Raw genomic sequence first — 27,303 nt, forward strand, 5'->3', positions numbered from 1 at the left:
TAATTGCTTTCTGTAACTCCATATGCATTTATATGAAATGTATTTTTGTTAAAAGTTGGAAAGCCAAAGTGTTCTGGGTATCTTCAGAGGAGAGAGCTCTCCAAGCCACACTGATTGTGCTGGAAAAGCTCTGATCCTTCTCACATCAGCTCTGGAGCTACTCCTACCTGCCTGCTGAGCTCTCACTGTGGTTTTGGTGGATTCAGGGTGTTTCTCTGCACACCTGATGATGGTTTAAATGGATACATCAAATGATTAAAAGGGATATATCTGATGGTTAAGAAGGGTTCATCACCCTGCACTTCACTCAGCTTTGCAGTTACCTGCAGGTCATTTTTCACACTTACTTCAGACCAGTGTTTGAAAGGAAAAAAAAATTATTTTTTTTATGCTAGGATAGCCCACAAACTATCCTCCTCCAACTTACAAGAAAACTAATGTTGATGCTCTACAAAATTTGCTCAAAGGCAAAAGTATAGAAGGAAAAAACCCCAAACAATACTCCAAACATGTATTGCTTCCTTCTACTTGAATATGAAACTAAAAGTTAGTAGGAAAAATTTTAATCTTTTTGTTTGTGCTAAAAGTGCACACTAGCTTTAACTGAAATCAGACAAAAACAATGTGCAATAGAGCCTGCTGAGAAATGTTCCACTGAGAAACTAGGGCTGTCTTACTTTCAGGCCACAGGAAAATCTGAATTAAAGATCTGACTGCAAAAATGAAACTCCTAGAGGCTGACTAGACAACTATTTAGTAAAACAGAAAAAACACACACAGGCACGTGCACTCACTCTCTCCCTGACTCTACAGGCACACAAGCAGCTGGTCTAGTTTTGAGTTTTGCTGCTGCCCATTTCCAGCACCCATTTTTTGTCGGCCTATTTGTTTGGTGGTTAGCAGTCTAGCCTGCAGAATTCTCTGCAGAAGGGATTTTTACCATTCAGATGTGCCTGCTTTCCCCTCACACCCTTCAAGCAGATGTGATGTTTCCTCCCCTTCAGCCTCCAGAAGAATCCAGCTGTTCTGACCATTCTCCTTCAATGCCCTCTGGGGCTGTGAACACGTTGTCAGCAGGTCAGTGACAGCACTGCTGGTGCCCTGCTGTAGGGGGATAGAATGTAAGAAAAGAAAGAATGTGTAGAAAGTAATCTTACCCCTAAGGAGTGGCAGCTGGGCCAATTATCCAAGATTAGGAGCAGGCCTGACTTTAACAGGCCACAGCTGTAAGCAATGAGAAGGAGATGCTATAAAAGCGTGGGGTGGTGTTGAGAAGGGAACTGGAGTCAGTTGGTTCCTTTGTGAAGGAGAAAGAGTCAGTGCTCTGAGGAGCTGCCCACGAGAAACACCAAGATGTGAAACTTTTGAGAAAAGGAGACAAGAGTATGGAACCCCTGTGACAAGATGACAACACCCAACTGCACAAAGTCCCACTGTCCCTGGAGGCTCTGCCCGTCACCTCCTGCTCTGCCTGTGTTTCACCTCTAACAATTCAGAGAGCTCCCAGTGCAGCCCCTGCTAAGAGAACTCCCTGAGCAGCACCAAGAGAAGCCTCCCATGGCAGCAGGCTCTTATCAGGCAAATGTCTGGAGCAGCAGAGCCCAGGATCTGTAACCTGTGAATATTCCATGGTGTGTTAGAAGCATTGTCTCCCACCACAAAGAAATTTGGCTGCTTTCTTGCTCTGGCTTCTGGCACTACAATTGCTCATGTGTTTTTACTGAAGAGACTCACATGGAAACACATTCACAACTACTTCTTTTGGCCAAAGTTTAAACATATATTGTATCTTAGTAAGACACAGGAAACAATTCCAAGGACTCCAAAGAAACATTTAGCCAAGCTAGTCCATTTATTGAGCCTATATCAACTGGGTTTTGATTAACAAGGGAAAAGAACAACAAGCAACATACAAAATAAATACTGAGAACAAGTTCCCTTCACATTGATAAAGTTTTCTGGGGACAAATGTTAGAAGAGATAAAATGCATTCTAGTTGGAAGAACATGCCTCAGGTTTGTAAGAAAAGAATTTCTTAGAGAAGAAGATTCTCTTAAAAGAAACTATTTTCATACAGCACTACACTTAAGAACTGAACCATACACCAAAGAAAAAGCTGTGAGGGAGAAAAGGTTCATATTTACATATAGGACACACAGTACAGAGCAAGAGCTGGACTTTTACTTTACATTTAGAGTTTATACCATTAGTGTGGGTGAGCTACGGAGCAGGAGAGCTCGGAGCTGTTCACAGAGTTACACTAGTGCAGGCTCTGGGTGATGTCCCTGCAGACACCTGACTTCTATCCATCAGCAGGGGAGCTGTGCCACAGCACTGCCCTGGACAGGTAACTGCTCTGAGAGTGCCCACTGCCTCCAAGGCAAGCATTTATACAAATGAAGACACCTTTGCTCTTAGCCTCTCCATGCTTGCTGGAAGAAGATTCACCATCTCCTTACTGAGTTCTAGTTCAGTCTCAATGGCAGGGACAGCATCTGGATACTTCTCACAATAGTCTACCAGAAATGAGTAATACTCCAGTGATGTCTGCATGTTTTCCAGTTGCTTTTTGCTATCTGAAGTGATGAGCTTACCATACAGCCGTGCAATGTGAAATTTAGCCACCATGGCAGGGCGAAGAACATCTTCCTCGAGTTTTTCAGGGAACACCTTATCGGGGTTCCTCAAAGAATCCAAGAAGAGCTCATAATATTTGATTGCAAACTGAGCCAGAGAATTGATTTTTTTAACTGTGTGTGAATCTAGCTTCTCTAACCTGTTCCCAATAGCCACCTTTAGATCCATCATCTCATAGTAGGTGTCAGCTAGCTCACACTGCAGCTGCCTGCGGATCAGCAGGTAGTACTGGGGGTTCAGGTCAGTGTAGATGGGCTCCAGCATGTCTATCCTACGCTTGTGCATCTTGCAGCGCCTCTCATAGTCCTCTTCAAAGAAAGCAAGGACCTTAAACAGAGCACTGTGATCCTGAACAATTTCAATATGGTCAGTAACATAACCATCCACCTGAAAGAACTCTTTTGCCTCCTGAACATAGTTCTGACCAACCAGGAAGACTTCTCTGGCTTCTTGAAAATCTAAGGGATACACGCTGCTCACTTTCTCCTCCATGGCTAGGACAGAGTCACAGATATCACTTGTCCCAAAAAGAACAGCTTTCTTCCTGCCCTTCTCCTTTTCATCCTCTTCTTTTTTCCTTTGGGCTTTAAGTTCCAGTTGCCTATCTGGGTCCAGCTCTCCTATGTTATCCTGAAATGAGAAAGCATGCTAATTAAGACAAATCTGGTTTATAAAGAGAGACTGAATCATTTTGAGTCACCTTTGAAATGTAAACTAGTGAGCAACACAACAAAAGAGAAATCGTTGATATATGAGGCCTTATATTAACAAAAGAATCCTGTAAATTGCATTATCAATTCTGAAAAGACATAAAATTCAGGTGGTTCAGTCTCCCTACCCTGTGTGACAAAACAGCCAAAGGAATAAATGTTAAACCCAAGGGCTCTGCTTCACAAAGCGTTTCAGCAAATGCTGCTTTAAACATCTGAAGAAATACTCAAACAAATTAAGTGAACTGCATCATATCTGAATTAATCAAATGCTTGGATGAATGAGAACATCAGCACAGAAAACAGTGGCACATTAAGACAACGTTCTTACTAGCAGTTAGATAAGAAGAAATCTGTCAAATCAAGCTGCAAGAAAATGCAGCAGAGAGGAGGAAATTTTGTGAAGTTGCACAAAATTAAATAATTAGTAATTAAATAAAATTAAATTAATAGTAATTAAATAATAAAAGCAATGCACTGATCACTCGGCAGAGCTGATCCCCTGTGTGTGCTTACTCTTAAGTGCTGCCTTGAAGTCAAAGCACACCATGAAACACTTGCTACACTGCAAGCATTTGCTGTTTTGGGCAATTGTTTATTCCTTGTTACCAACTGCAAAGTGACTCCTCTTGCTAACACCAAAGCAGACTCAGTTTGCTGTTAGACAATGGCAGCTATAGAACAGATTTTCTGTTACCTCCAGCAATTTTCGAGCACTTTGCAGAAGATTCAGGCAATACTTGATCCAACACCTTGCAATTTCAGCTTTCCTCTCTGGAAGGTCCTGTTGGTCTGGCTCTGTTTCATCTGCTGAATGGATATAAACACATAAAAACTTTAAGAGAAATCCAGCACTCCAGCAAGACCCTCAAATGTTCCATCCAAAGAACATACTTGTATTTAATTTTCCTCATGGTTAGACAGAAAGATGTTCTCCATGTTAGTTGATGTAATAATTCTGTAAACTGTCATTTCTGGTAGAAACCCATATAGATTAACAAGGGTTTGTCATGTATGAGTTCTGAAAATAAACAGATCATAATGTATCTTTAAAAAGATCTTTCATCTTCAAGGTGTTTTACTGGAAAAGGTTTCCGGGTCTCTTTGTAGTAAGAGAAAGAAATCAGGATAATTCATTTTCTGAGCTTCAGCTGCCTGCCCAGTAATAGTGTCTGAGGATGGTAAGGGCATTTGCATTGCAATGGGGCCCAGACTTGCTACCAAAAAAGGGAACAAAATAGGGGAAACTGCCTTTGGTTAAGCTACCTGGTACAAACACAACATTTAGTAGCTCTACAACTTCTGTATTTTTCTCCCCAGAGTCTCCCCACTATCAGAGACAGCAGCACTGCTGATGTCTCAAGATAACATTGTCATAAACCAAACAGATTTCAACAAAACCTCATTTCCCAGTCTCCATGCAGAAGGCAGTGAGTTAGCTGAAAAAGGAGAGGAATTCCTACAGGACAGCAGCACTTCTGATCACCAAATAAAAAGCCAACTTCACACTCAAACCCACTGCACTCATTAGCTTTCATTAGAGCAAATGAATTTCTTATTAAGGAATTAAGAACTGCTGCTAATCTAAGAAAAGGCACATTTATTAATTATGTCTGTGTTAGTTTATATTGCAATGAACATGATAAAATGAAAGTGCTTGAGAATGGCCAATGCTGACTGTGTACTGCTCTTTCTGTAAGTCAGAACTTCCTGCAAGTCCACACTCCAGCTCTGTGCCAAGCAAAGGCAGGGAAGGTAGGATAAGCAAATATTCACCCAAACAAATGGGATTATCACTCCTCCTCTGTGGTGCAGGAAGAAATCAACATAGAACTCAGTTGGCTCATGCTTGCTCCCTCCCCATGAATTAAAGTTCTACCAACTGGAAGCTTCCACTTGCTCAAGACAGACACAAAAAGTGCTGTAGATAAGCAAAGCCCAGGCCTAAAACAGAGCACTGACACTACCAAGGAACCACAGGTCCCTAAAACTAGGGTCAGATCTCCAAGAGTTTCTCCTCCTGCCGCTCACACTGGACTGCCAAGCTGACCCTTTGATCAAGGCCCAAAGAACAAGGAGGGCAGCTACAACTCCAAAACCAGCCACTGATGAGGCTGCAGCATCCAGGACAACACAAATACCTTCTGGATTTGGGGTTTTAAAAGCTGCAGGTTGGCTCCCTCTTTTAAAGCTATTCCCAGGAAACATCTGGTGTGGTTCACTGAATGACCGCCCTCTGATCACTGAGGCAAACTGCATTTCTAGCACGTGTACAAAGCCAAGTGGATGAACACTGCCACTGTTGAAGTGGATATTGTTTTAAATTCCACTTCTCCTAAATTATTGCTTTCTGAAACATCAGAAACAAGCACTTTTTCTACACAGCCAATCCAGAGCTGTAGTAGCAATCACTTTTCAGAAACATTAATCTCCATTGAAAAATATTTTAGGAAATCAACACTGGGGCAAGTTCTGTACATGTTGTTAAACTTCAGTTTTAAACATTAACACACAGTGATGCTTAATTCACAATAATTTTATTATAAACTTACATTCTTCAGCAGATGGCACCTGTCCAGCTTGGCTGAAGATGACACTGGCTGCTGCTAGGCAGTGTCGAGCCTCCATAAAGCATTCCTGGGAGAAACAGAGCAGCATTTAGCAGGGTGTGAGCAGCTCCAGCATTTAGCAGGGTGTGAGCAGCTCCAGCATTTAGCAGGGTGTGAGCAGCTCCAGCATTTAGCAGGGTGTGAGCAGCTCCAGCATTGCTGTCACTTGGCCAAACCCCTCACGTCAGAGAGTGAGCACACATGACCACAAGGGAAATGACAGAACTGAGAGGCTCTGGAGCATATCGCCCAGGCACTGGAAGAAAACACAATTTTTCCACACCTACTAGTGAATACAATATTTTCTGTTGTTTGTTCTGTACCACAGCCACAACACCAAGCCTTTCCTTTAATGCTGGCAATGCACACTGAACCTCTGAGTGTTGTGGCTGCCCTGAGGTGAAGGAAGTGATGCTTTGTGGCAAACACTATCACAGGGTGTTGGTGGGAACAGCAGGACACACAGCTCAACACCCTGAGTCAGATCTAGATGCCCTTACCCATATTTGGCAGTGCACTGTTAAATAACTGCTGCTATCAATGCATCAAAAAGATATGGAAATTAGGAGTTACTATTGAAATTAGCATTAACTGCCTTAGGTAGGGCAGGAATCTTTTTAAGCATCAGAAAAGCCTGGAATATAGAAATTCCTAAATAAAGCTGAAGCAGTTCCTAACAGTAGATGGTTTAGAGTCAACACATGGCAAACAGCTGCCAACTCACATATTCACTTTCATGCTCACATAGGTTCAAACAACTCTTGAGCACATGCTAAGGCACAAAGAACAATCATTTATTGTAAACAAAATGCTGTATCTTGGCCCTCATGAGATGCTTTTTGTTTTCAAACTTCATCGTAAGAGAACAACATAATAAAGAATTTAAAATTCAATTATTATAACCCCAAAGTTTACTTATGAACTTGACATCACATCACTGCTAATATTTCACTAACTACAGAGCTTTTCTCATGTTTACAGCCCTGTTCATCACAACCCCACAGGAAAGCCACCATGTCCTCTTCAGAAAAAAACCTGACAGATGCTTCATGTCAGAACACAACTTGTGGTTTTATACGTGCACATTTGTCACAGACACGTTTTATGAAAAATCCTTTCCTTAGGATTTTTCCTCCTGAGAAGCTGAGAGGCCTCAGCAACAAAATGTAAACAATGATTATCTGCTGCTGTGGAATGCAACAGGCTGCATCTGTGATTGGTCTCGTGTGGTTGTTTCTAATTAACGGCCAATCACGGCACAGCTGTGTCAGGACTCTGGTCAGTCACAAGATTTTATTATCATTTCATTCTTTTGCTTTTCTGCTAGCCTTCTGATGAAATCCTTTCTTCTATTCTTTTAGTATAGTTTTAATATAATATTATTAATATAATAAAAATATTATTTTATTATATCAATAATATTATGTTAAAATTACATAAATTGATTAATTCTATTAAAATTACATAATTTATTAAATTATTATTAATATCATGAAATAATAAATCAGCCTTCTGACACATGGAGTCAGATGCTCATCTCTTCCCTCTTCCTGGGAGCCCTGCGAACACTGTGACACACATTTTCAATTCATTTGGAGCTCTGTGTCAAGGAGCTGTTTGAACAGTGACATGAATGGCACAAGGGCAGCAGGACAGCCCTGGGGGCTCACCTTGGACAGGTAGTACTGTGACAGAGTGGCAGCGTTGCGTGCCCATTCCACGGGGTAGTAGCCGCAGTACTCGAGCTGCCGCTTCAGGGTGGTGTGGCAATACTGAGCAGCCTTCTCAATCATCTCCAGGTGCTGGTACACTTGTGCCAGGTAGTACAGAGTATGTGTGTAGGCTTTTTCAAATCTGGAAAAACAACAACAGTCTCTTCAGATGGGTTTTTTTCCCACTAAATACTTACTCATTGTTATAGTAGCCTCCTTGGGCTAGGTCTAATAAGCTCTCAGAGGTCTATAACACACCTACCTTTGGAGGCATAAAAATCAACAGGATGGCTCCTGTGGCAGTGTTGGAAACAAAAAGGTTTAATAAAAGGCAAAAAGGTTTAATAAAAGGGAAAATAACAAACAGAAAAACCAAGCCAGGTGCAGGAGGTCTTTGCTCCTGGTAAAACACCTCACAAAAGCAATTAGTTTCTTTGTTCTCTTCTTTTCTAGTAAATTGCTCTTTTTAGCTCCTGTACTATTGGCTATCCTTAAGTTTGAGGTGAAGCTCCCTGGGCCTATGAGGTGTCTTTTCATCTAATTGAGGAGAGAAACTTCTGGGCTTATTTCCTTTTTGAGGGGACAAAGGACAGTTTTGTCACTCCATCAACAGGGGGCACATTCCTGTAACTCATAATTTAAAAAAATGTAATAATAATATAAGTATGCTGTTTAACACCCACCTTTTGGATCTTTCTTGGTCTGTGAGTTTTTCTTCTTCTGCCATGAAATGTTCACTGGGATCCAGGGGAGGATTTCCATCCTGCAAGGGTACATGGCACATTCAGCAAACTGCATTTCTTCCTCTGGCACAGTGCTCCCTCTCCTGGCTACACATCACTGACCATTTGCCCATCCCAAATTCAACAAAGCTTCACATAACCCATCTCAGTGCCACTTCTCCAGAGCAATTCCACAACACTCAGGAGATTCAGAGGATGGAAGTCACAATTCCACACGGAATGACAAGGCTCACAGGCTTCTGCTTATGTACTTTAAAGCAATCCATGCTGCCTGCACCAGAGATGCTCAGCCTGGAGTCTGCAGCATTCTACTGGGCATCTTTATTTTGTGCAATAACATTCTGGGCTTTGAGGCATCCATTTAACACCAAGCCTTCAAGTGTGAAATCTTCATTTGCCCAGCTGCACTGCTGAGCAGCAAGAAAACATCCTGAGGAAGTCCTGCAGAGAACAGCAAGTGCTGAGGGCTCAGCAGAGCTGCTCTGAAGATTCTTCTGAAGGGACTCCCAGAGTCCATGAGCTGGCAAGATCATTTACCCAAACAAACAAGTGAGACAACACACACTGTCTTTGGAGGATGAAGCTGCTAAACCTCCCTATCAGGCATAACCTACGTGCAAGTATTAATTAATTGTGGTACTTCCCATCTTCAAGCCATGAGTTCTGTCAGACCCTAACACAGACAACTACACACCTTTGGGCATTGCTGTGCCTTAAGACAACTGTCAATAATGTCAGCAGACAGCTCCCAGGCAATCCCAACACATGAACAGTGCTTATGGCAGAGCTTTATTAGCCTGGCCTTATCCCATTTCCTTCGCAACTGTGAATAACTGCAGGTGCCAATTCTAAAACACTTCAAATGAAACCATTTTTTAAAGACAGCTTTTCTCCCATTACACATTGCATCCTGGAGGGTGGCCAATGTGTCTGCCTGCAACAAAGTCAGGTTAGTCTGCAGCTTGTCTAGCCTTTCCTAACCCCATCTCTTTCTCAGCCAAAGAAAGTAAGGCAACAAATAACAATCAGTTTCAATAAATGCTTTTCATGAGTTAATGCAGACTCAGGTAGGAACAGGAAAAAGGACAGAGAATACACTCACTTTACAGGGAAGAACACATACAGTATTTGTACTGCTTCTCATTAAAAATCCCTGAACAGACTCATTTACTTGCTTTTAATAGAACTGTTTTACTCATCTTAAAAAATGAGCAAATGTACCTGAAACACACAGTGACAAATGAACTAAAGCATGTTTAACCTACTAGAGGCATGTAGATTTTTGCATATGATCTTTTAATCTGTAGGTCTTTGTTTGCACCTCTTTAATTTTTATGAGGTGAATTTCTAACTCTTCCTCTTGTTTTCTTTAGATAGAAACATTCTAACAAGATCTGGAGTATATTCTGGCAAGACTAGAGCTATTCCTGCAAAGAAAAGAACTGAAATGACACAGTAAGCAAAATTCTTGCCTCCTTCCTGTATACCTACAGATCTATCTCTGACATCAAGCCTTATACCTTTATTTATCCTCAGAAAGAGCTCTCCAACTCTCCTAAGTGAATTTCATCAGTCCAAGCTCTTTGCCTTGGTTTTGCTTTAGGGGGAGAAACCATCCAATTTGTAAGTTAATTGGACCCAGTCAGTAAACAACTAAATCCATCAGCTCAGGAAAATGTCTCCATCACCAGCAGTTTACCAAAGACTCCCTGACAGCCTAGAAATGGGGAATGTCACAAAAACTACATTCACATATTAATAAACTGTGAAAGACAAATGTTGACATCATTGTATAAATCTGGGGTTTCTTCTAAAAGGAAGACTTAAAGCATAGTTATGTTTGACTGCATAATGCCTTGAACTGTGAGTGGCAAATAATGGTGGGGGGAAAGTGTGGCAAGTGATCAGCAGGTATGAATAACCCCAGTGCTTTGGTTTGTACAGGAAGTACTTACAAAAGTGATGTAAGGTTTTTAGTTATTAGAGAGTTGTATATGTTTTTGTGAAAAACTAGATGTTAAAAAGAGAAGAAATTTGGGATTTTTTTTTTTAGTTCATAGTAAACTAACGAAAATTTTAGGTTTTGTTTCTTTACATTGTAAGTAAGAATAAAAAAGTGATAAGGAGAAGAGTGTGGCCACAGAGAGCAAGGCACAACTTTCCCAGGCATTGTCCTGGGGAAGGCTGTGAGAATATCAGAGAAAAGACTGAGAAACAATTCTTATCTCCACTTGCTGCCCCTGCTGTTGTGCACATGTGGAATGTCTTACAGAGATCTGCTGACCAAAGGGAGGTTTCTTGATTGGCCACTGGTGATGGTGTTTGGATTCCAGGACCAGTTGGGCCCACCTGTGTCATGAATAAAGGGAGATGAGTTTTCTTAATAAGTATCATAAGTATTTCTTAATAAGCATAGAAAGTGATTGATCAGCCTTCTGTGAGTCATGGAGTCAATGCTAATTATTACCCCTTTGGGGATGCCTGGCAGCAAGAAGAGAAGTATTCTAAAAGTTTGACTCTAATTCTTATTATTCTTTTAATTACTGTTAATAATTTTTTCTTTATACCCTTTTAAACCTACTTTCTTCTAATCCTACCTCACAACAAGAAAAAATACACTAACCATCAACCAACACTGACACCTACCACAGTCATTAATACATCAACCAAAAATCTCAACAAACCAAAACCACTACACCTAGTCAGGCAGCAAAGCCCCAGAAGAAACATTCAGTAACCACTACTAGCAAAAATGTAGAGCTTCAGAAAAGTCTACAGTGCAAATGTGAAGTACCTGGCAGCACTTTAATCCAATACACCACAGCACCAGTTTAATTCCATAATAACTGGAGCAAGTGCCAGATGCTTTTGGAAGTCAGGTGATAGATAGCTGGGGCTGGTATAAATATCAAAGTTGAACATCAGGAATTAATTAGACAGCATCTCTGGTTAGCCCAACTGATCCTGAGGGCAGGAAATAAGCTGACCAGTGGGGCTTTCTTCTAGATCCATTACTTCTCCCATCACTGTGGCTGCAAAGGTGGAAAGAGGGCAGTAACCAACCAATAAAAAAAAAAATTGAAAAATCTCCACGAGTATAATCAGTACTCTAAATCAATTCCATGGTAAAACCTGAACTGAACCTGTAATTTCATGAAATTAAGGTCTGTCCAACCCATTCAGCTGTGCTGAGACACAGCTACTGCTTCCTGAAGGCCACAAATGTTTTTAGCTCACTCCAGAACTGTCCCTGAGGCAACTCAGTGTAGGAACAGCTTTGCAAAGAGCTTAAAAATAGCACAAGGGAGCCTTTGTAGGATCCACAGCAGAATCCAGAGCTCCAAAGGTTGTTTAATATGCATGAGAGGGTTAGCTGTCTGTGAGATTGTCCTCTTGGATATGGAACTGAACTACTTGCCCTGCAAAACACTGCACAGTCAGGGCAAACCATGCAAATATTAGTTTTGCTTCCTTTTCCCACTGAAAGCAATGGATATTTTTATTGCATTGTCAAGATAACATTTAATGACAGTCCTCATTAAAATCCAAATTCCACCAGGTGTCAACTTTGGATTATTAAATGGCTTTCAAAAGGGACCATTATTTTTGAGCAAATTTTATTCTATTTTGAAATTAGCAAGCAATGCTCTGATTTGCCTTGTCAGTACAACTTGTATCACTTGCCAAAAGCATCACAGCAGCCAGCACAAAGCACAGAAACTCAAAATTCCATTGCATGTTCATTTCAAAGGTTATTTAACCTGCAAGTGGCAGGTGAAAGTCAGAGCTGCCACGACATTACCACAGTACCTCTTTCATGTATTGATTATACAAGGCTTCTGCAGATTCCAAGTAAGTTTGTGCAGTTTCAATTTCATCCCTTTGAGACCACAGGATCCCCAGATTGTTCTGAAGGTAAAAGAAAATAAAAAATAGTCACATTCCATTTGAATTACGCATTTTTTTTTCCAAACAACTGATCAGTCTTCATCCTTATATATGTGTGTGTTCTAATACAATGGATTTCAAAAAGCAGAAATCGTGCCCACACATTTCACTGTGAGTGGCTCAAAAGGGAGGGGGTTTTCACACAGCAAATTTCACATAAAAAATGCCTTCTCTGTTTACTCTGCTACATAAGGAGTAGTGTGTCCAAATAATGAGCTTTTTCCATGTTCTGCATCCAATTCATGCAGCCTTTACATCACATACAAATATCATAAAAGAAGAGAAAAGAAATTTGCTAACATGACTTCATAGAAAAAAAATTAATTAAAAAACAATATGCTAGGAATGAATGTTTGTATATTTTCAACAATGGAAAGAGATTAAAGGAACCTCTGAGGTCCAAAAGTTATAGACTACTGCCTTCAAATTTAAATTAATAATTATTAATAAGATGGTGTTAATAATGATCTATGTCTGTTGTGCGAATTTAAATCCTAGGCAGTGCTGTAACAAAACTCAAGAGGGCTTAAAAAAAATCCCCAAAAACCTTCAAAATAATTAGAATGTGTAGCTGTATGCCAGCCCTGTGCCCCTTTCAGTTCCATGCCTCTGTTTTTATAAGGAAGCACATCACATGTTGTTTATGAGCTGGAACACTTTGCCCAAGGCCATGCAGAGGAACAGAGCAGATTCCTCAGACAGAGCCTGGGAAACACGATCTTATGCAAAAGCTCAGAAATCACAAGTGGGGCTAAAGAAAGAGGCCCAGCAGGAAAAAGGAATGGCTCTTCCTACCAAACAGCAGTCAGGCCATGGTAACACACTGCAGGCATGCCAGAGGGTGGAGAAATGATGGCAATCACTGCTTTTAAATCAGAACTGTTTAAATTAAACACCCAGGGCTGCTGCAGCCCTCGGGACCGAGGGCTGAGGGTTCATTTCCCAGTCTGGTCTCAGCTCCAGCCCTCAGGACCCCAAAACAGCGAGGTCCATGCAGACTTTGGGCCAGCAGAGAGAAGAGCTGCCTTTCCAGCACAGCAGTACCCCTGGTCCTGAGCCACTAGAGCCACCACTCCCCAGGAACTTGTGGGAAGATGTCATTTGCTTCAGCTGGAGCAATCTCCTCACCTCCCCAAGGGTAAGGGATTTGTAGCAGCGTATCCAAACCCACCCAAGGACAAGGAGCAGATGTAACCTCGCTGTCCCAGACAACTCAGTTAATTTAACCAGTGTAAGACAAATCATCCTTTCCATGTCAGCCCGTAATTCCTTGACAGTTTGATGAGGAAGCACTATGGAGCCTTCTATAATTAGGGCAACCATTTTTGACACAGACATCTAAATGACTGCTCTATTTCATGTACTGGAAGACTATTTCATTGTCTAGAGTCAGATGCCTAACCACCAGCTACCGTGACAGTGAGCAAGTTAAGGCCCTTCTGTGAATCTTCATGTAGCAAGAACTAATTTTGATTATTCCTTTCTTCAGAATAAAGAGAAAATATTATTACTTCAAACACCAACAAGACTGTATTTATCCATCTAGGACAAAATATAATAGCTTAAAATATAACAGGCAATGCTGAAAAAGAAACAATTTATCGCTTCAGCATAATGCATCAATAAAAGCATCTCCCAACATCTCTATGACAACCAATGAGTTAATGCATCACAAATAAATTCTGGACGTAGTAAGGCCTTTTTCTAATTTATTCTCGCACAGCTCTTACAAGTTTTGTCTCGGTCTGTCCAGAAGAGCACGCTGATCTATCAACAACGAGAACATATTTTAGATGCGCTGCATGCCCACAGGCATCAGCAGGAGGCTCAAATCAGACAAGCATCCCTCCAACAACCACCACCAGCGAATGACTCCTTCCAGCAAGAACTGAAGGCCGGGGCTGCTGTGGTTATTGAGGTTAAAGCGCAGCCCCCGTCAGGATGAGGGAGGCCCTGGATCTCCGGCCCGGCCCGCGCAGCCCAGGCCCCGCTCGGCCGGACCCCCGCCCCGGGCAGCCCCTGCGGCCTCCGCAGCCCACCTGGGCCTGGATGTAGAGGGACACGCAGTCCGGGGAGAGGCGGTGCGGCTCCAGGAGCTGCGTGCAGCGCTGCAGGTGCTCGTCGCCGGCCGACAGCTCCTCGGTGTCCGTGTGGTTGACGCCCAGCTCGTACTCCAGCACGGCCCGCCGCACGGCCAGCACCGCCTCGCCGCCCTCCTCGGCGGCGCTCAGCAGCTGCTTCACCTCCTGCAGCAGCGCCCGGGCGCTGTACTTGGAGCGGTACGGCTCCGTCTCAGGGTCCTTGAGGGACTCCACGGCCGAGAGCGTGCGGGCGGCGCGGAACTTCTCGCACACCGCGGGCCACCCTCCGCCCGCCGCCGCCGCCATCTTCCCGCTGCCCGCCCCGCCCCGCCGGGCGCGCGCGCGGCCCCGCCCCCGCCATGGCCCCGCCCCTCAGGGGCGCCGTGAGGGAGCGGCCCAAGGACCCCGAGCCCCGGCACTCCCGAGAAACCGCGCTCAGGGCGCGATGTACAATTTTTCTGAAAAAAATTTATTTCAGAACCCGATTTTTTAGCGCTGCTGAAGGGGCAAGGAGTTCCCTTGCCTCACGGTCACTATCCGTGCTTGGATGAATTCTGTTCCCTCGCAGGGCTGAGTTTCCAGGCACATCCACTGGGTCACAGATGCCCTCACAGGCAGCAGCTACTTTGCTGGGCAGGAAAAAAAATCTCCCACAACACCCAGTCACTTCAGCAAACGTGATTTTTTGCCATCCTCAAAACCAGGCTGCTTTATCAAGGAATAAAGACAAAGAGGAGTGTCTAACAGGCTTTTACTGCCTCATAAAATTCAGCTCAGTCCCGTTATCTGTAGCGGAGGTCAATCGAGTGCTCTGTTAAAGTCCCCGATTTCCACTCTTGAACCAGCTGTTTCTCTTGAAGTCTCCTTGCCTGCTGTTCCCGAACCTGGAGAAGCCTCGTGCTGCCTCCTGGGGATATTCCTCCAGCTCAGGCAGCTCGCTGGCCACCGAGAGCTGCCAGCGCCGCGTGTCCCTCCACTGCTCCTGAAAGCACAGCAATGCAACCACGCTTCACGTGCTGCAGGGGTGTGCAAGGCACCTGAAGCAACACTGAATGCAAAGGCATTCCAGACAAACCCCACCCCTGCCAAAACAGACCACTAAATCCACCCTGGGAGACACTCACAGCCCTGTGACAAAGGATAAATAATCACAAGGGACAAGGGGGAATGAAGTCAACAGAAAACTGGAGAGGCCAAAACACAGACTAGCCAAAGACCACAGAATTTTGTTTAATGAAATCAGGTAGTATCATGGGAAGGGAAATGAGAAGAGGCATAGCAGGGTATTTTCTAATGATTATGCTGTGTTCTTTCTAATCACTCTGTTGCCTATGCAAAATCCTTATTAAACCACAAACCTCCCTAACCACCCCACACTCAATCTTATACAACAGTTGCCAATTTCCAAATCACCAGGTTTTAAAGCCAGCTCTGGCTACACAAACATACCTGTATACTACTCAGCTCATCAACTGGGATATCAAAGCACACGCCCTAAAAAACAAACAAAAAAAGGCACAAATTTACAATGAAAGAATAAAGGCCTCAATACCCAATCCCACTATATAATTGTGATGGTGTTCACAGGGGTCTGAGGATGAGGGAAGAGATGAGAATGTTGACTCCATGTTTAGAAGGCCTGATTTATTATTTTATGATATATGTTATATTAAAACTATACTAAAAGAATAGAAGAAAGGATTTCATCAGAAGGCTAGCTAAGAATAGAAAAAGAATGTTAACAAAGGCTTGTGACTGACCAAGACAGCCTGGACAGCTGGACTGTGATTGGTCATTAATAAGAAACAACCACGTGAGACCAATCACAGATGCACCTGTTGCATTCCACAGCAGCAGATAACCATAGTTGACATTTTGTTCCTGAGGCCTCTCAGCTTCTCAGGAGAAAAAATCCTAAGGAAAGGATTTTTCATGAAACATGTCTGTGACATATATTTATTTCTGATGTGTTTTTTTAGGAGGCAATTCCTCCATTATCATTTAGGAATAATGTCTCTAGTAACTGTTTAAAGCACTCAACTAATATCAAAGCCTTTTTTTTTTCCAATAGCATATGCATAAACAGCATATTAAAGATAGGTTATCATTTCCTGAGAGATGAGTTTGAGTAGGGATAGTGCAGCAGCAACATTCTGTACCAGCAGTTCAGCACTCCAGCCTCAGTCCCTGCACAAACTGGTGACATGTGAACACACAAAGCCCCACATCCCCCCACTGCCAGGGCTGGGCCATCTCACCATCTTGCCCTTGAGGAAACGCATGGCAGACACTTTGTTATCAACCTCCTCGCCAAGCTGCTCCTTCAGCCCCCGCCAGGCATAGCCCATGCTGTGCATCTCTATTGAGCACTTCAACACCATGGTCACAAAGCCCTGCAGGAAACAGAGAAAAATGTTAAACAAGGCTAAACCTGCTGCTAGAAAACAGGTCAAAAATCTCCAAACTGATACAAGAACCACAGTTCTTGCAAAACTGGGTTACCACACCATGACCTGGGCCACATCCTCCATAAATGCATTAGAAAACGGAAGTGCTGTACTTTCCTTCAGTCAGGATCTCTTTGAGATCAGGCAATTACATGCAATGCTTGCAATATGACAAATGTAGAAGATTCTTATCAAGATTCTTGATAAGGAGGAAACTACAATAGCACAAACTAATCTATTTGCTTGTAAAATGCCATTAATTGCAAAATGTCATTAGTTAAACTCTCTTAGAGCATCAAAGTCCTCTATCACTTCAGTCTCTGGAGAAATTCTTTTAATTTTCATCACAAGAAAACTGACTGATTTTAAGTTTCTCCTGGGAAGAGCTGATTTCAGGTAAGGAACAAGCAACACAGCAGGAGCCTGGGGGGTAACAGCTATTCAGAAACCTGGCTGAAAAAGCCTGGGAAGGAGATGCCACACATGGCCTGGACACAAACAGTTCATGCATCCATCCTTGTCACCAGGGGTGCATCATCACTTACAGCTGTCGAGTTGAGCAGGGAGCGCTGCTGGATGTGAGCTGCCCCAGAAATGTGTGCCAGGGCTGCAGCCAGGGCAGCCACTGCCCCCTTCTCATCTATCAGCTCTTCAGCTGATTTTCTGAAGTAGTCCACTGCAGAGGGAGGAACAGCCTCCAGCAACCTACACAGTTACAAGATGGGTTTAAAGAGATAAGAAAGGGCCATTGTGAAGTGCAGCCATGTTCAAGACATACCCTAAATTGGTTATTTCTGAAAAGGGCAGTGGAGAAAAAAGATAGGAAACTAAGAACAGCTACTTCTGTAATGCTATTTCTGGTACAACAGCTCCCCCCATCATTTTTCAGGACACAGTGAACCCAACCCTATTCTCATCATTGCTTTATACTGGTCAAATGCTCACTAATTATAATAACCTGCTTCAAGGCAACTTCCACCACAGGGGCAGCAAATGTAAACAGAGCTGCATGGAATAAAAGCCACAGCCCTCAGAAATAACACAAGGAAACACAAGCCAGGGCTAAAACACCCTCACTACTGCAGAGTAACTCCTCATTACACCAAGTATTGCTTTTTGCACGCTGCTTCCACCATGTCACCTGAGCAGACAAAATCAGTTTCCCCTCATGACAGCACTTCCCTCTTCTGTCACCGATTTCTGATTTTATAAACAAAGGTTAATTTTTTGCGAAAACTTAGAGAACATTATGTTCTATGAAAAGGTCTGTGCTCAGCACACAGAGATTTACTGATACCATCTTATGTTGTCTATACACAGAGCAGCTGACTTCTACAACACAGGCAAAGCCATGCTCACATACAGGCCTGACCCCTTAAAACTGTGCATTAAGCTCTAAGCATCTAGAGCAACATCATCTCTAAACGTTTTTTAAGAACAACCAAATAAACTTACTTTTTGGCATCACTACTTGAAGCTTTAATTACATCTGTAGCAGAGGGAACGCCTACACGCTTAAAGGTAATACCCTGAAATCAAGGAAACAAATTAAAGGTATTTTCAGCAAACTACAATTCAATCCTGCCTAAATCACATTACTGAGATCTCTACTTACTGTTTGCAAGATCAACATACTCTTTGCTAAGTCATTTCTAAAGCTAAAATAAAGCTTTTAAGTTCCCAGCTTTGTTATCTGGAGCTATTTTACTCCAATGTAGATTGTGATGCAAGGCAAGGTCTGCCTTAGGCACTCCTGTCCCAGCCAGCCTGCTGACATCCACAGAGGACTGCCAGCATGGGAAAACTCAGGCAATGCAAGAACAGCCCAACACAGAAGCATTTACAAACATCAAATATCAGCACTTTAGGCCTACTCCTTTATGGACTGGAGACTCCCGTTCTGGACTCAGCAACCCACGATTACCAAGTCTAAGGGTGGCAGGGTCCTTTTAGGAGCTGATTAATTTTCTTAAGCAAGCTCTGAGGTACAACTCACCGCTTTGTGCTCGACTTGTTTCAGCAGATCTTCTTCTCTTCTCTGAAACAAGCAAATGCAGATGCCGGTCCGGCCCGCTCGGCCTGTGCGCCCAGAGCGATGGATGTACGAATCCACATCCTTCCAAATTCAGGGCAGTGTGAGAAAACCTTGTGTTATTTAAAATGCTGACATCTCACATTAAACACAAGCTAAACTCAAATTCAGAAGCCTATGGAATGACATATTATGTGTTTATACCCAAACCTACAATAAACCACTCAGGTCTGCATGTGCTCCCCTACCCAAAGTAGGCTGCTCAGCTTTAACAAACACTGCTGACAGACATTTCAAGTTTTTTAAATAAAAAGCTCCACTGGAGTTTCAAAAGATGAAAAAAGCAGCAGAAATATTTTAGGATTTTTATGAAATTCAGCAACATCCAAAAATAATTCAGGAAACGTTCACAATGTCAAAACCTATCTAATGAGTTTCCAGAGTAAACAAAACCCAAGACTTCAATCAAAACTCAAACTGTAAAACTGTAACTACAAATTTTAAGCCAGGCATTTACAAAAAATTCATTAATTCAAAAATTAATTGGAATAGAACACACTTCTGGTGGGTTATTTCTCTGTTTCATCATTCTGGCAGCAAAAAAAGTTTAACCAATTTTAGTTTCCTCTAATGACTTACTTTTGGTGGTGAGCACTGTATAACAAGGTCAACCTCAGGAATATCCAAACCACGGGCAGCTACATTTGTTGCAATCAGCACTTCAAACACACCGTTTCTGAAGCCTTTTAATGTGATTTCTCTCTGTTTCTGTGGAATGTCACCATGCAAGGACTGGGCATCCTGTCAGTAAAACAAGCCAGTAACATGACATTTAATGGGAGTCTAGGCTGCAGCATCTAAAGATTAACTGCCAACCCCAAAACACTGTGCAGAGCAACAGAAAATAATTACATAGCTGATACCAAAGGAATACAAAGCATCCTCCTTTGTTGGATCCTTCTCTGGGATTTACTGTGAAAGCAGCATGGCCAACAGGCAGAAATTATTGCTGCAAGTTTTGAATGGGGATGGTACATGAGACTTCTCTAATACCAGGCAAACCACGTATTCCCACCACTGTTTGCTCTCCATAAATCAGCACTTAGTATCAAACAGGATTTTCTCTGAAAAATATGCAGCACTTTTCCTCACATTCAGAAAAAGGGCAGTAATTCAAGCAAACAGAGAAGACCTGCTCAACAGATCACCTGCGTTCCAAACAAACCTTGGCAAACCTTCCAAGGGCAACAAGGCATTTCATTCTACCATATTGGCTGGATTTTCCTGAATGACTGTTCAAAGGCCAAATGCCATTAAGAGATGAGAATCCAAAAGCACACTAATATGAGATGGGACGTGTCCACTACACCAGCTCCTGTTTCTTACAATTATTACAATCTCTTGGTTATTCAGCATAGGCTGTATATTTCTTATTGATCCATGTCCTGCACTATTTTAAAGCCAAAGGAATAAATTCATAATCTGTGTCAAGATTTTAACTTCAAAGTTGAATTTTTAGAAACAGCTTTCACAAGCGTTAAAACCACGCACAGAAACAATTTTCTCCACAGAGCTGCAACCCGCTATTTATTTCAGGGCATTCCACCCCTGGCAATCCCAACCACTGCTCTCCACTCAGCCCCAGTACCTGTTTGAGAGAAGCATTCATGGCCAACTCATTTGCTTCCTTTTTGGTCTCACAGAAGACAATGGTCCTCCCATGGGTGCCACTGTAGACCTGGATGATGTCCCCAAGAACTCCTGCCCTCTGAGATGAGCGGCACTGTATGGCCAAGTGCTGTTTGGGAAAGAAAGAAGAAACCTATGTTAAATCTAAGCCACGCACAGGACAGACAAAATGAACAAAAAAAGCATTTTAATTTTTTTAAGCTTGCAAATGACAGGTCCCACATGAAAGCTTTGCTTACAAAAATCCATGTGTCAACCATGTGAAAAGTCATTCCACACACCCGTTTATAAGTCAAAGCATAACCCATTTTATCAAGGCCACTTGCTCTCAGGACCTGCAGCAGAACTCACTTCCACAGTTGTGGCTGTCCTTTGAGTCTTCTTCCCAACCAGGTCAATCTGTTCATACTCAGCTCTCATGTATTTTTTTGCTACATCATAAACCCATCGTGGGCAAGTTGCAGAAAAGAGCAGCGTCTGCGGGTTGTTCTCGGAGCCTGCAAGGAAAGGCCATCGACTTCAGGTATCTCAACACACCCTGACACTTAAAAACTGATAAAAGAGCAAGAGTTGCTCTCACACTGACAGGTTTCTGGGTGCACTAAGTCTGTACAAGATGTGAAGGAACACTGCCAGCAGTCAGCTTTTCATGGCTTCCAAAGCCATAGTGATTTCTATTTCTAATAATTCAAACCTTTTCAAAAACTTTGGCACCAGTGAAATGTAGCCAGGAGTTCCACACATTAAAATAACCTCCTCCTGCGCCATACCTGGTACCTGACAGCTTTGCTGAACACCCACTACATCAGACAAGAGCAAATATTCCCTCGTTGTCAGCTTTGTGTGGTGACAAGACAGACCATAACCCCAACCCTCTGCTCAAATCACCTCACTCAGAACAAGGAGCACTAGGGATCAGGGAGTTGGGTTTGCTGCTTTCCCTTTTTTCACTCTACTCCTTCCAGAGATGCCACTCCAGCCCTTCAGCCTTCTGTCACCTCTCTTTGAACCTTTTCCAACTCTACCTTCCCCTTTTCTAGCATCACACAGAGACTTTAGGTTAGAGGTGCACCAGAAGTTTCTAAAGCAGCATAACTGTGTTTTCTACATTGCCCCCTATTCCTCCCCTGACGTCTCAGTTCACCTTTCTTATAGGATGATCCCAAGATCTCTTCCACTTGTTCAGCAAAGCCCATGTCCAACATATGATCCACCTCATCCAAAACAACGTGCTTCACACTGGAAAGTTCCAGCTTGCTGTTCTGAACGTGGTCTTTGATCCTGCCAGGAGTTCCCACCAGAATATCGATGCCACTTTTAAGGACATCGACTGGAAGACAGAGAAACAAGGACAGTGTCAGACTGCTAAGAGACAACATGATAAAAAGTTAGCAACATTTCTCATTTCAGAAGCAAAAAGCTGCTGCCCTTTAAGCTCAGAATAAAAGCACAACCTCCAAAGTAACAGACACAGAAGTTAACTGCAGTCCTAGCTGCTCTGTCAGGAGTACCAGCCAAACCTCACTGAAGTTACAGGAAATACACCAATCTCCAAGCAACAATCATTTGACATTAGAAACCTGCAGAGCTCTACTACATGGAAATACTTCTGTTTTCCAGCTAAACTTGGTCACAGCTACCTCTAGAGACACACAGAGCCACAGGCACATACACAGCTCTCCCCTTTCTGCGCACTGTCACCTAGTCCTGGTCTATTACCACAAAAAAACACAATAAAGAAGAAATTAACAGGACTAGACACTTCACAGAACCACAGCCATTCTTTTCCCTAAAGATTTACTGGAACTAAAATAACTCAACCCAGGCTGTGTGCTTCCTTTGAAAGCCACACCAATTGAGTTCCTGGACCGAACTCAAAGTCTGAGGGGGCAAAAAGCCCATTTATGGAGTGCATTTGGAGAAAGTCAGCTCCAATCCATTAGTAACTCCTTGGCAGTTACTTACGCTGTTCTTTGTATGGAGCTCCTCCATAAAAACAAGCAATTGACAGTTTCTTTGTGAAATTCTTGAAGTCTTTGGCTACCTGAATGGCCAGTTCCCTGGTTGGAACAAGAACCAGCACCTGAAGGGAGAGAAAAACAGACAAAAATGCAGCTGTGCTTGGAAGAAGGTGTAGGAGAAAAGAATTTACTTCATGTCAAACAGCCTGCACTCCCATCTTCATTCTACACTTGTTGCAGACGTGCCCACAGCTTCCCACCATCCCAGCAACATGAATATTCCCTGCCACAAGGAGCCTCAGAGCCAGCAAGAGGGAACAAGGGAAAGTGCTACAAGATAACCAAGACTAGAACAACAGTAATTTTCTTTCTAATGTTAAAGTCAGGTAAAAGACACTTCAGCAACATTACCAAGGTAACGAAGGTGGAGCTCTATGTTAAAGGGTAGGAACAGCCACTAAATCTGGTGTAGCTGGATTTTAAAAGATGCATACATAGCATGATGCATTCCAGACATACATCTCTCCTTTTCTTCATCAACCTGCCTTCCTCCAGTATCTACCCCTCCCCTCTCCCTCTTTTCGTTTAAATAAAAAAGGGAGAGGCACTTAAGTCTAACACAAATTAAACACCCCCAACATTTAAGAACGAACCAGTAGCACAAAGAGCTGAATTAATCTCTTAAGATCTTTCAGGCAGTAAGATTTTAAAATTTACATCGCCTTTACAGGTAATAAAATAAACAGATAAAGCAATGAATTTGTAGAGTGTATATAGTTCTGCAGCCTAATGATAAATACATGCACTGCAAAGCATGGGAACAGGTATCTGATCACTGACATCAGGTTACCAACTCCATCCCTGGTAAACTCCACTTGCATCTCCTGAGGATCCAGATATGGGGGAAACCCCAAAAGCCTTCAGTTATCACCGTGGAATTTACAGTGAGAAACAACCTCAGCAACAGGGACAATCCAGGTGACTCAAACACCCCCTCAGAAGAGGCAGGGGACCAAAGCCCAAAGCTGCATGCTGTATGTGCCCAAGGACAGCAGCGTGGGAGCTCCTGCTGCAGTGCCCTGACTGTTTGCCCAAACACAGGGGACCCCAAACACCAAGTGTGTCATTACTGTGATGCTGCTAAACTCTGTCACACTCTATCTCCTGATCTGAGCAAAGCATTCGCTGTTACATAAACCAGTAAAGGACAAATAAGTCCCCAACAGAATATCCCAAAGCAACAGTAAAATCACTTTCAAAACCTGCCATGCTCTAAGGTTTTGGTGCAAGCCCTGAAGTGTGAGTTACCTTTGGTGCACGGCCTCTTCTCCCATCCTGTGAGACACTCTGGAGTTTTTCAATCAGTGGAAGGGCAAAGGAAAGGGTTTTCCCAGTTCCTGTTCGAGCTTGAGCAATTACATCTTTGCCATCATATATGGGCTGGAAAGTCTTCACTTGCACAGGGAACAGGTATTTTATACCTCGAGCTGTAAGATAATTGAAAGAGGTTTCACTAAAAGGTGAACTAACAGTGAGAAGTCCTCATATAGAAATTGCCCAAATATGAAAGGCCACACCACCTCAAACCCCGCACACAACAGAAATTGCAACTTAGAAGAAAACCACGTATCTTTGTGTTTTATTCCTACTCTAGATCAAAAGATGTTCCACCCACATAGTGAGTGTTGAGTAGCCACGATGAAATACAGTCTTTTTTGTTATGTACAGTTTAAGACAACAGGAGATGAAGGAAAAAACCCAACATGTTTTTTCTGATACAGCTCAAGTGTATCTGGGTTTTGAAGGCAAGAAGGCAATGAAGTTTGTTTCAAAATATTCTAAAACTTCAAAGAGATTTTGCACAGTGGAAGTGAAACAAGCCATCCAAAAGAAACTTCAGAGCAGGAAAACATAAAGCAATAAAGAGAATATTTTCCAACAGACAAGAATTGCACATCTACCCAACACAGGGGACAAGAACCCTACAGCAATTACTTCCTCAACAAAACTAATCACAAAGAGAGATGAAAATGCCCCAAACTATCTATGAGAATAAACAATCTGTTTTAAGAATTGAAAATCTGTTCACACAAGGCAAATATTCTTCATACACAAAACTCCATTAGGCTTGTCTAAGAAGCAATATTGTAGAAAAGAGACCCAGGAACAGAAGTAAATATATACAGAATGATGCTGATGAGAAATGTGTCTCTAGAATGTCTATCTAGGAATAACCACTCCATGAAGAATAATCTCATATTAAGGCATCTGAAATTGAACAAACCAGAAAACTTTTTATCTACTAACAACAGCAGATTCTCTGAATCCACAGTGACTGCTCATGCCATCCTTACCATACAAATGTAACACAATTTAGGAGTATTTACCCTTGGCTTATGCAAGTAACAGAGCACAATTCTGACCAAACATTTACAGAAATGTCTTTTACTGCATGAACTAACCTGTGAGAAGGTTGATAGTGTTTTGTGAGAGAGGAAAATTAGAGAAGGCGCCTTCTTTTGCTTCTTCTGTCAGCTCCTAATATGATAAAGAAAACCAAAAAACAAACAGAAAAAATACTTAGTATCCCTCCAAGATGAGCACAGAACACATAGAACATACCCTACACAGCTACTCAATAAAAGCTGTGCATTTGCTTTACAACCACAATTTAACCAGTTACCTTCTTTCTATTCAATGAAAAAGAAAACCCTTTTGATGTAGGCACTTGTACATATATGCTTGGCAAGTCAGGAAACGGAAACTGTTTGTTAAAAATCTTAATTAAAGTCCACTGAAACCACGAGAAAACTGTTTTTCACAACAAAACATATCTGGTGTCACAATTCATTGTGCAAAGCAGGACTTTCCCTCTACGTGTTACACTATGCAAAGAGCTTTACACGTGAGTAAATACTCAAAACACAAAAATTGGCTTTTACTTCAGAGATCCAAGAGGTCACATCGTTACACCTGAGGTACAAAAAGCACTCTCTAGATTCATGTTCCCACCTTAGACACAAAACTACCCACAGAGAGGCCCCTGCACGTTTGGGTGAGAAGTGTGGATTAATGAGCATAACTGTGGCTCTCCATTACAGAACACTTGGCCAATTCCTCTTCTAAGGCGCTGCCATCAGAGAGGAAAAAGCCAACACAAAGCACAGCACGTTTCTGGACCGTGGCTGCCTGTGCAGCGGGGAGAAACCTTTGTGCTGTGGGACACCAACAAGCCGTGACACGAAAAGCAGCACGCATAGAAACTGCTCCCGGGCCAGCCGCCTTCCCTGCAGGACACGTACCCGCTCGGGATTTACCGGGAGGGGGAAGCACGTGGAGAGCAGCTCCCACGTGCTGGTGCAAGCGCTGCCGAGCTGGATGCGGGGCGGGTTGGGAGGCGGGATGAAGCGGCATGCCGGGCGGGTTGGGGCGGGATGAAGCGGGATGCCGGGCGGGATGGGAGGCGGATGAAGCGGGATGCCGGGCGGGATGGGAGGCGGGATGCCCGGCATTCCCCATGCCCAGGAACAGGCGCATGGCCGCGGCACAATGTGCCTACGACAGATGCTTCGTGCTCCCACACCGTCCCACAACTCAAGTCTCAGCCCACTAATTACTAGCAGAACGTTAATTAACCAAGACAAAGGCTTTGCCGGCAAAGCATCCCTACCTCGGCGTCGCTGTCCTGCTCCGGGGCAGCCGGGGATGTCACGCTGCCGCTCACAGCGGCGGCAGATTTCACCGCCTGCTGGGACGCGTCGCTCTCTCCTACCAAGCCGTTCCTCTTCTCCTTGACTTTTTCGTCTTCTTGGGCACGGGGGGGTCGAAGTCGTCGTCCCTCAGCCCGCTCTCCTCGGGCTGCGCCTGCTCGGCCTCGGCCTTACCGCGCCGCTTCGCCTTTACCTGCGGCTTCACCTTCTTCCCCGGCGTCTCCTCCTGCGGCGGGAAAGCCGCGGTCACACGGAGGGAGGGAGCCCCTTCCCCCCCTGCCCGCCCCAGCCGCCTTCAAGCCCCCCAAGCCCGTACAAAATGGCCGCACCCGCGGCTGCACGTGGCGCTCCCACCTTGACCTTCCTCCGGCGGCCGCGTCGCAGCGACTCCGCGGCGGCCGGCGCCTGGGGCTCGGCGGGGCTGTGCTCGGGCTCGGCGGCGGGCATGGCTGCCGGCTGCTCCCCGGGCAGGTGCGCGGCGGCAGCGCTGGTACCACTGCCAGTGGCGGGGCCGGTCTCCGCACGGCAGCCCCAGGACGCGCGCCCCGCCCCGGCGCGCAGGAAGTGAGGCGGGCGGGCCGGCCCGCGGGGCAGCGCCGCCAGCAGCGGCAGCAGCGGGCCCGCCCCGGCGCCGCACAGCCAGCCCAGCCGCCGCCCGCCGCCGCTGGCCGGGACCGCCGCCGCCCGCGCCGCGGGAAGCCCGAGCCGCGCCGCCCGACCCAACACAGCCCCCATGCGGCCGCCGCGCCCGCACCGCCCCTTCCGCCGCGCCGCCCCCCGGCCTTCCGTCAGCTCCTCCGCCACCGTGAGCTCTGGCACGGAGCGCTCCACAGAGCTTCCCTCACGGTGCCCTCCACACAGCTCTCCTCACGGACCGCCCCTCACAGTCCGCTCTACACAGCTCCCCTCACGGACCTCTCCTCACAGTCCGCTCTACACAGCTCCCCTCACGGACCGCTCCTCACGGTCCTCTCCACACAGCTCCCCTCACGGGGCTTCCCTCATTGCCCGCCAAACCGGGCTC

The 27,303-nt window shown here is 44.2% G+C and overlaps 2 protein-coding genes across 3 annotated transcripts; both read right to left on the bottom strand.

Moving 5' to 3' along the window:
• Window positions 1-1,829: 1,829 nt before the first annotated feature.
• On the bottom strand, window positions 1,830-14,767 carry KIFBP (kinesin family binding protein). Of its 2 annotated transcripts, none has more exons than XM_030951536.1 (7): window positions 14,399-14,767; window positions 12,222-12,320; window positions 8,352-8,431; window positions 7,627-7,810; window positions 5,900-5,984; window positions 4,045-4,154; window positions 1,830-3,267 (listed from the first exon to the last, which is right to left on the bottom strand). In XM_030951536.1, exons 1-7 carry the CDS (start codon window positions 14,744-14,746, stop codon window positions 2,389-2,391), a joined length of 1,785 nt encoding a protein of 594 aa, XP_030807396.1. In that variant the 5' UTR covers window positions 14,747-14,767; the 3' UTR covers window positions 1,830-2,388. The 2 variants fall into 2 exon arrangements, with proteins under 2 accessions (XP_030807396.1, XP_030807395.1); XM_030951535.1 differs by having other exon boundaries at window positions 4,045-4,157.
• Window positions 14,768-15,177: 410 nt separating this feature from the next.
• LOC115905107 (nucleolar RNA helicase 2-like) lies at window positions 15,178-27,014 on the bottom strand. Its single transcript, XM_030951200.1, has 15 exons — window positions 26,609-27,014; window positions 26,240-26,448; window positions 25,032-25,107; window positions 23,878-24,056; window positions 22,574-22,691; window positions 21,753-21,938; window positions 20,960-21,105; window positions 20,568-20,717; window positions 19,559-19,720; window positions 18,884-19,003; window positions 18,343-18,416; window positions 17,433-17,592; window positions 16,699-16,833; window positions 15,890-15,934; window positions 15,178-15,422 (listed from the first exon to the last, which is right to left on the bottom strand). Exons 1-15 carry the CDS (start codon window positions 27,012-27,014, stop codon window positions 15,255-15,257), a joined length of 2,334 nt encoding a protein of 777 aa, XP_030807060.1. The 3' UTR covers window positions 15,178-15,254.
• Window positions 27,015-27,303: the final 289 nt, after the last annotated feature.

The sequence above is a fragment of the Camarhynchus parvulus genome, chromosome 6 (genome assembly GCF_901933205.1).
Source record: "Camarhynchus parvulus chromosome 6, STF_HiC, whole genome shotgun sequence".
Lineage (NCBI taxonomy): Eukaryota > Metazoa > Chordata > Aves > Passeriformes > Thraupidae > Camarhynchus > Camarhynchus parvulus.